Here is a 9,605-nt window from a genome sequence, read left to right on the forward strand (position 1 = left end):
TCCATGTTCAAAGTCTTAAGCAGGTAGAAAAACTGTATGTCTCAGCTATGCCTCTGTAGGTAACAGTGCTGCTGTGAGGTATATAGTGGATTAGTAAGGTACAGACTTTTTTAACAATCCCTTCCGTTCCTGCAAAACCTCACTAAGAGTACTTTATTGAAATAATTATCTTTGACATCTTAATTTTGCAAGTGGTTTTGTTGAGGGTATAAAATTCCAGAGGTTCAACCCAGAACAATGAGATAACCTGTGAATTTGATTTTCATAATGTGCTGTATAAGAAGCTGTGGAACCAGTCTTTCAGATATACTGAAAAGTGTCTTACTGTGAGCAATGGATGCAGTAATGTTGAAAGGATTGGCTTAAGATCTGGTAAACTATTTTCCCCTCTTTCCCAAACCTCCTGAAACCAAAGACTGTTTAGATCGTGTTACTCACTAGCAGGTCAAGGGAGGTTCTTCTCCCTCTCTACTCTGCCCTGGTGAGGCCTCATCTGGAGTCCTGTGTCCAGTTCTGGGTTCCTCAGCTCAAGAGGGACAGGGAAGTGCTGGAGAGAGTCCAGCGCAGGGCCACCAAGATGATCAGGGGAATGGAGGAGGAAAGAGGAGAGGCTGTGGGAGCTGGGGCTGTTTAATCTGGAGAAGAGGAGACTGAAGGAAGATCTTATTAACACTTATAAATATCTAACGGGTGGGTGTCGGGAGGTTGAGACATCCCTTTTTTCTATAGTAGATAGTAACAGGACAAGGGGTAATGGGATGAAGCTGGAACACAAAAAGTTCCACTTAAACATAAGAAAAAACTATTTTACTGTTCAGGTGAGGGAGCCCTGGCACAGGCTGCCCAGAGGGGTTGTGGAGTCTCCTTCCTTGGAGGTCTTCAAGACCCACCTGGACATGTTCCTATGCGACCTGATCTAGGTGAACCTGCTTCTGCAGGGGGGTTGGACTAGATGATCTCTAAAGGTCCCTTCCAACCCCTACCATTGTATGATTCTATATGTCAAACAGAAAAGGAAAATTTGTTCTAATTTTGTCTTTGTGATTTCTAGAACACTTCAGAGGGAGGGCAATGTAAAAAATACATTTTTATTTCTCCTCTTCCTTATGCATGTAATTTGATTACTTAATAAATCCAGTGTCTTCAAAGTTAATCTTACACTAATTTCAAGGCAAAATTGCTTTTACCTGATTAACTGGCTTAGGTTGGGTCTAAAGATGTCCACTAAATGAAACAAAGGTGTGACTGCAGCATGTTAGCTTAAGTCTAGCACTTGCTGTAGTGGCATTATTCTACCCAAAGGCAGCATGTTAGCTAGCAGAACTGATACAAGGCCCAAAAGCATGTATAGTGAGATTGCTGACACTTGAAAAACCTGTGCTGTAGCTTTATCATTCTTGCATATACTGTCAAAACTTAAAGACAGCGTGAATTAATATACCTTGCTTATGTATCCTGTGTTAGATACGTTTTGAGGATAACTTAAGTTCCTTCATAGCTTATTAAAAAAACTCACAAACCAAACAAAAGAAGTTGTTGTTCTGAATTTATTTTGTTGTGATGTATTGCTCAAATGAGATAGTGTAGGAAAAGAGCTCTGACCTTGAGATCTTACAGACAATAAGTCTGCAATTGCAATTTCAAGATGATTCTTCTCTTTCTTTAGATTATAGTTTGAATATAAGTAAGTAACTTTAGGACTGGGAAACTGCCCTGATGTAAATCTGAATGTAGGAGAGAGCTGTTTAAGCTTACTGTTGCTCTAAATAATTAAGTTTTTGGATATCCTTTTTTCTAAGTCTTTCAATTTATAAACTGTTTTAGTAGAAACACTGAAAGATGAGCCTTAAAAACTGTTACGGAAGTGTGTACGTGTAATAAAAATATAAAGCAAATTTCAGAATTTTATATACAAATATAGTTTATTTTAGATCAGAGTGGAAGGCATGAGATATCTGGCAAAGGACAGTAACTCATTATAGCTGAGAAGGTCGAACTAGTCAGCCCTCAGGAAGTGTTAAAAGAGATGAATGGTGTAAGAGAACAGCCCCAGAATTAAGACCTATCCATGAATTAAAACATTATCCATGTTTTGATCCGTTCATAAACCCTATGTCCTTCGTGCTACTGGACAGATCCTTTTGTTTTTGTAATTAGCACAGCTAATTGATCCACCACTTCTGCCTCCCTGGAGTCTCATGACTTAGGGAAGTTTGTGGTAAATGTTGTATTGGAAGAAGTTGTGTCGTTATGCAGGTATGCTTTTGAAGGGTAGTGTGCTGCACACACCTGTATACTTGCTCCACTCCTTCCTTGGAAAGCAGCCCTGTGGTGACAGCAGTGGTAGTATAGATGCTGAAAACTTCAAACCTCCAGTAGTATACAAATAAATTACCAGCTTCTTCTGATTTGCTGTGATATGCTTTGATATGAAAGAAGTTTCTCAACTTCAGTACTTGATCACTGGAGGAGAAAGGGTTGTCCTGTGTACTCAAATGTCTAGTAGAGTAGCCTTTTTTTAAAGAGGAAAAGGAGACATAGATTTTAAAGTAAATACGTGTTTTCATTACTTGCTATTTTGTTTTGTTGCCAGATATTTGCTCAATGATCAGAACTATTTACAGCTCCTTTATAATTTCACCTGTAATTGTAGTATGTACATATTAGCTACTGGGAGGGAGGATTCAGGAAAAAATAAGCAACTTTGAGGTTTTGGCTGATGCATGTTGGAAAATAACCAATAATCTTTTAGACGCTGAACTACTTGGGAAATTGTATTTATTCTATATTAATGTAACTCTGCTCTATCTAAATTTTGATATTACATAAAGAATGCTGTATGTTTTGAAGGTCTGTTATTTTCCTTCCTTTCCATATAGGAATAATCAGTTTGTTAATTGTGCTAATGCTCAGTTAATGTGCTAACAATCAGTTTCTTAGTTGTATTTGTTAGCTGTGTTAATGTAGATGTGTTATTTTTCTAATGTCCTATTTTAAGACTGGGGATTTTTTCTGGCCATCCCAGTGTCTTATTAATAGGTAACTCAAAAAAAAAAAGGCACAAAGTTGTAACTCAATCCTTTTAGAACATGAGATTCCTAAAGTGCTGTATTTACTTTGAAATGTAATTTACCCAGGAGCTGTTAGCATAATTTTACTCATGGCTGTGTATTTAAATGGAAATTTAGAAAGGTAAGATACTTGCTTCTGTTTAGGTTTGGTTTTTTTTTTTAATGTGGGGAGCTGTAGAAATTAGTATTTCAGATGATTATTAATTGTTTAAATAATGTTCCAGATTGTTGGTTTTCCACATTGAATAAAGCAGCGAGGAGACTTGCTTACATTTTTGGACTTCAGTCTACAGGAAGCCTATGAGGCAAGGAGGCACGAGTTCTACCTTGAACTTCAAAGAAAGGAGGAGAAGATGAGACAAGAGTTTGTGCAGAGAGTGAAGGAGAAAGAAACGATATTGAAAGAAGCAGAGCAACAGGTAAGCATGCCTGACTGTCTCCAGTTTGTTTGCTGATATTTGGAACAGTTAAGTTCTTAGCAAAATCACAACTAATGATTTCATAATATTTTGAGGGCAGTAATGCTTACAATCAAAAGCAAGTTGATTACATTGATTGATTTGATTAGCAGATTGATTTGACACACAAAAATGAGAACAAGCCGTATGAGGAGTGGCTGAGGGAGCTGGGGTTGTTTAGTCTAGAGAAGAGGAGGCTGAGAGGAGGTATGATCACTCTCTACAACTACCTGAAAGGAGGTTGTATCAAAGTGGGAAGTGGTCTCTTCTACCAAGTAACAAGCAATAAGATAAGAGAAAATGGCCTCAAGTTGTGTCAAGGAAGGTTTAGATCACCGAGAGGGTTGTTAGACACTGGCACAGGCTGCCCAGGGAAGTGGTGGAGTCACTATCCCTGGAGGTATTTAAAAGCTGAGGGGCATGGTTTAGTGATGGGCTTGCTAGTCTGAGGTTAGTGGTTGAACTCAATCTTAAAGGTCTTTTCCAACCTTAACGGTTCTTTGATCCTATAAATGGCAGATGTTTTTGGAAAGGAGGAAGCTTATGGTTTAAAAGCTTTGGAGGATAGCTAGGGCCAATCAACAGAGTAGCAGGTGATATGGTAAAGTAAGAGAATGATGATTGTAATGGTTGCATACTTCTTTATCTTCTCTAGCAATATGCTGTGAAACATCAGGATGCCATAGCAGCACAGTAGGTGCTTTTCACGCATAGATTGTTCTGTAAAAACAAAGACTAAAGGAAAAAGTCCCATGGATTGGTTCAAGAGAATGGGACATATAAGTTTGTATGACCTCCAGGTTCAGTTATTAAATGTAAGCTAAACCCTCATGTTGAGAGTTTTGAAAGGGGGCATGTGTGTGTTTTTATTGGTTTTGTTTTGTTTTTAAAGTCTTGTCTGTTCCCAGCTGCCTTAAGAATGTTTGGAGACGTGTAACATTTTTTGAATATGTTGTTGAGATTCAGTCCTGTCAAACTGGACTGACAAAACAGGATCTGTTCATCTGCTTTGTGCCAGACTCTATCACAGTTATGTGTATTTGTATTCAAGCATTGTTTTAATTGAAATTGGAAACCTGCATATATTTATTAATTTTCTTTTCTGTACCTCAGTCTCCCTACAAAGATGTAGCAGTTTTCATGAGGTGTTCAGATAGCAGTTAGTTTTCTAAATCTGTTAAGTCCTCCATGTTACTTCTGTTGACAAAAATCAGGCTCAATCCTTCTCAGTACAAGGATGTCCAATTGGAAGAACACTTAGACACCTTCAAAGTAGGTTCAGCCAGGTCTTACACAGAATCTGTGTTACTCTGATGTTTTCCTTCTCAGATTTGTACCAGGCAGTTTATGAGCTCTGCATCTTGCAATTGAATTATGGATATTAGTTTTCCCAGTTCCCAATGTGGGAAGATGATGATGCAGAACATTTGTCATACTCTTGCTGCTTGTTCTCTGTGGAATTTCTTTTGTACAGGAGATTGCTTTCACATCCTTTATTTAGAGGAAATTTCTAGGTGCAGTGTGCCACATAACCACTCCTGAGACATACAGTGGCTCAGGACCTGACTGTTTCTACCCTGAATGTTTTTATTGGTATATCTGTTTTTGCAATGCATCTAGTTAACTGTTGCAATTAAAGAAATTAATATTATACATGCACACACAGAGACATTTATAAAATCTGACAGCTTTACTGTGTAGAACAGGCATACTGTTATATTTATAATTTTAGTTATTTCTTAGTTCTTCACAAAAGATGGAAATAAATCGCTCTGATTTCTATACCAGTGTAGCTCTGTTCAGGTTGAGTTACACCAGTTCAGGTGGATACAGAAGTAGGATTCTAGAAGACTTTATGTGTGGGGAGGTGGGAGGTGAGGGAGAGTGAAGTACCCTTTGGTTATCATGCATAACTTCACAGTAGGTTTAAACTGGGGAAATGACATCTGGAGGGGAAAATCCATTAATATGTCAAAAGAACAATCAAAGAACAATTACCGCAGAAAAGCAGTTAGAATCATACAGTCATAGAATAGTTTTGGTTGGAAGACACTCTTAAAATCATCGAGTCCAGCCTTTATCCCAGCCCTATCAACCTCTAGACCATTTGCCTAAGCACAACATCCACCCATCTCTTAAACACCTCCAGAGATGGTGACTCCACCACCTCCCTGGGCAGCCCGTTCCAATGCCTGACATCCCTTTCAGTAAAGAAATTCCTCCTCATATCCAGCCTGAATCTCCCCTGGCGCAACTTGAGGCCATTTCCTCTTGTTCTGTTGCTTGTTGCTAGGGAGAATAGACTGACCTCCACCTCACTACAATTTCCTTCCAGGTAGTTGTAGATTGACAGTGATAAGGTCTCCCCTGAGCCTTCTTTTCTCCAGGCTAAGTTAACTCCAGTTAGGAAGCAAGAAGTTAAGTAACTCCCCTGACCAGGTGGGTGTACCTATTAACATGTACATGTAATTAAATATACATGATAATACATACATGAAAATACATAGTTGTGTAACTAAAGTGTGTATGATTCCTTGCCCACTTGGGTTTTAGGAAGTAGATTCTTCTTGATAGGTCCTAATTTACTCCTGGTGTTGGTGATTGTTTCCTCTACAAAGGCTTCCTTGTTTTTGTTATTAAAAAAGTGTAGTAAAATCTAGTAGGGAATCTAATTTTATGAGGGAAGGCTGCAGGAACTGGGGCTGTTCAGTCTGGAGAAGAGGAGATTGAGGGGTGATCTTACTAACGTTTGCAAATATCTAAAGGGTGGGTGTCAGGATGTTGGGACATCCCTTTTTTCTATAGTAGCTAGTAACAGGACAAGGGGTAATAGGATGAAGCTGGAACACAAAAAGTTCTACTTAAACATAAGAAAAAACTATTTCACTGTTGAGGTGAGGGAGCCCTGGCACAGGCTGCCCAGAGGGGTTGTGGACCTTCCTTCCGTGGAGGTCTTCAAGACCCACCTGGACATGTTCCTATGTGACCTGTTCTAGGTGACCCTGCTTCTGCAGGGGGGTTGAACTGGATGATCTCTAAAGGTCCCTTCCAACCCCTACCATTGTATGATTCTATGTTTCTAATGTTCCCTTGGTGCCTTCCATGACTTCCACATGTGCTTTGTGTGTAGTAACCTGGCTTCTGTGAGAGCAATCAATGATTGTGTTTCTAGGTTTCTGTTTCTTAGTCTTAACAGTTTGGGGAAAGAACTGCAGCTTTGTACGACTTTTTACCACAAGTTGAGGTATAGGTTTTACTGTTGCAGAGGGGTTTTGTATTGTGATATCACCACCTTGTGTTACTAATTGGAAATACTATTTTTTTTGGTGCTTTCTTTGAACAGATACAGGCTAATTTTGAACATCGTATGCTAATATATCAAGAAGCGAAACTGAAATTAGAGAAAAAGAAAACAGTTCTTAAAGATGAAATATCTGTGTTTATTCAGAAGAAAGCTAAGGCTGAATTACTCCAATCACAAGCATCTGTTTCTAGCCCTGTTAGTTTGAAGAGAGACAAGGACCACAAAAAGTAAGTGCTGATGCTAGTCATCAGAGGCAGCAATAAAAAATTGCAGAGATTCTTTTCTTTTCTTTTCTTTTCTTTTCTTTTCTTTTCTTTTCTTTTCTTTTCTTTTCTTTTCTTTTCTTTTCTTTTCTTTTCTTTTCTTTTCTTTTCTTTTCTTTTCTTTTCTTTTCTTTTCTTTTCTTTTCTTTTCTTTTCTTTTCTTTTCTTTTCTCCTTTCCTTTCCTTTCCTTTCCTTTCCTTTCCTTTCCTTTCCTTTCCTTTCCTTTCCTTTCCTTTCCTTTCCTTTCCTTTCCTTTCCTTTCCTTTCCTTTCCTTTCCTTTCCTTTCCTTTCCTTTCCTTTCCTTTCCTTTCCTTTCCTTTCCTTTCCTTTCCTTTCCTTTCCTTTCCTTTCCTTTCCTTTCCTTTCCTTTCCTTTCCTTTCCTTTCCTTTCCTTTCCTTTCCTTTCCTTTCCTTTCCTTTCCTTTCCTTTCCTTTCCTTTCCTTTCCTTTCCTTTCCTTTCCTTTCCTTTCCCCTTCTCTTTCTTCCATCCTTTCTTTCTTCCATCCTTTCTCCCCTTCTTTTTTACCCTTCCTTCCTTCCTTCCTTCCTTCCTTCCTTCCTTCCTTCCTTCCTTCCTTCCTTCCTTCCTTCCTTTCTCCCTTTCTTTTTTTTTTCACTCTTTCTTTCGTTTCTTTCTTTCTTGAATAAATTGTGAAATTTCAGAGATTTGTTCAAAAGTAGCCTACAAAATAACATGCCCAACATTGAATTAAATCAATTACAGTCTTCTTCTCCTCCAAAACCAGAAGTCAATTAATAATTTCCTTTCCTGATAGGTTAGAACTTTCCTGCAGGTAACATTTTATTGATTAATACCTTACTGCAATTGAAAGGAGATTTTTTTGGTATAGAGATTATTCATAACTACTAGATTATGAAAAACTTTAGAAGCTAGATGAGTGCACATATTTCCACAAATATCATCAAGACAGCTTTGACATTTTTGGAGCATATACCAGCAGCCTGCGTGTGTTTTTGCCAAAACGTGTTGCATTTCATGTAATGTTACTGAGTTCCTTTTCCTAGACAACTTTTCCTGCATTCACAGATGAAAGTGGAATTCTTGGTAACAGAAGTCAATATCTATGATGTTATGAGACTCAGTTTCAGAAAGCTTTTAGGTTTGTTTTCTCTATTTTAGCTTTATTTCATCAGAGCATGTTACAGTTCATGTGCTTGCTTTTGTTTTTCAGTTCCAGCTTTACATAATGCCAATGGTAGAAGAAACAATATTGACAATTTCTCTTGAGGAAGCAATGGTTCACAGTGTGCTTTTGGAGGTATAGAAGTTGCATTTTCCTGCTGAAGGATTTGGAAAGTGTCTCTTGTTGCTGCTACATGATGCAAAAGAATTTTGTTCTGTATACGTATACAGAACATATGGTGCAGTGATTGCTGTCATCATTGTTGTGGACTTTCTGTTATGAGTCTACCTTGATATACACTTTCCTCAACTGCCTGTGGCCAACTTGCTTTCATTTTACATGGATTGTACCAAAGAGAATGTCTCTGCCATGAACAGTTCCATTCACAAAGTGAGTGCTGTAGCAGAAAAGTATTCAGTCATTCAGTTATATCCCCTATAACCTCTCTAAAAGAGTTAGTTTCATATGATATGGTGTATCAGTCTACTAAATATTAATTAATACAACTACTGATGTAATCCAACCATTTACCGATTTTGTTTATAGGGTTTTATGTATAAGCACTGTCCTAAATTTCAGATATGAGCTTTATAATCAAATTTTATTGAGATATTTTTGCAGTGCTGTACTGTTGCATGACAGTTTATCTGACATTACTAACTTAATATGGACAGTACCAATAACTTTTTGATGCTTATGACTGTGGTGTTCAGTTACAGCAAGGCTGAACTTTGCAAAAAGTATTAACCAAAGAGCTTCAGTTAAAAGAAGTTTAGAATGATTCTTATATTTTCAGTAGCCATGAAAACTAATGTGAAACTATAAGAAGTGCAACTCTTTGAAAATGAAATACTAACTTGATAGAAATAAAATACATTGATTTTGTTTAAGTGTTTCTGTTGTTCTGCTTCTTCTCCCTCTCATGTTATTAAAAACAAGGAGTAAGAGTTCACATTAATCTGAAAAGTGGAAATGTTTTGCATCTGTTTTAAATGTATTAAGTCATTTATTGATTGGAAAGAAATAGGCAATTTGCTCATACCGTGGCAGAAATGCAATATGACTTGTGATATGCTTATCATATAGCAACCATACTTTACCATAGACTGTCTCAGGTTGGAAAGGACCCATAAGGATCCTCAAATTCAACTCCCTGCTCCTGGCAGGACTACCTAAAACTAAACCATATGTCTAAGAGCATCATCCAGATGCTCCTTGAACTCTGACAAGCTTGAGCCTGAGACCACTGCCCTGTGCATCCATTTCCAGTAGTTAACCTCACCTTCCATTTTACTCACACAGTGATGCATAACATATGAGATTGTTTTACTTCAGTTCCTTAGCAATGGGAAAGAATAAGT

At 37.8% G+C, this 9,605-nt stretch overlaps 1 protein-coding gene across 3 annotated transcripts in view; it reads left to right on the plus strand.

Annotated features, from left to right (window-relative positions):
- The window catches only part of SEPTIN10 (septin 10), a 28,399-nt gene extending 19,298 nt beyond the window's left edge, over nt 1-9,101 (plus strand). For 2 of the 3 annotated variants that reach the window (XM_062020571.1, XM_062020573.1), the window contains 3 exons: nt 3,358-3,490; nt 6,873-7,060; nt 8,293-9,101. In XM_062020571.1, coding sequence (XP_061876555.1) covers nt 3,358-3,490; nt 6,873-7,060; nt 8,293-8,308 — 337 coding nt within the window. In that variant the 3' untranslated portion in view covers nt 8,309-9,101. Of the gene's footprint in view, nt 1-3,295; nt 3,491-6,872; nt 7,061-8,292 lie in introns of those variants that run through there. The other variant, XM_062020572.1, reaches the window with a different exon arrangement.
- Nucleotides 9,102-9,605: the final 504 nt, after the last annotated feature.

The sequence above is a fragment of the Colius striatus genome, chromosome 1 (genome assembly GCF_028858725.1).
Source record: "Colius striatus isolate bColStr4 chromosome 1, bColStr4.1.hap1, whole genome shotgun sequence".
Taxonomy (NCBI): domain Eukaryota; kingdom Metazoa; phylum Chordata; class Aves; order Coliiformes; family Coliidae; genus Colius; species Colius striatus.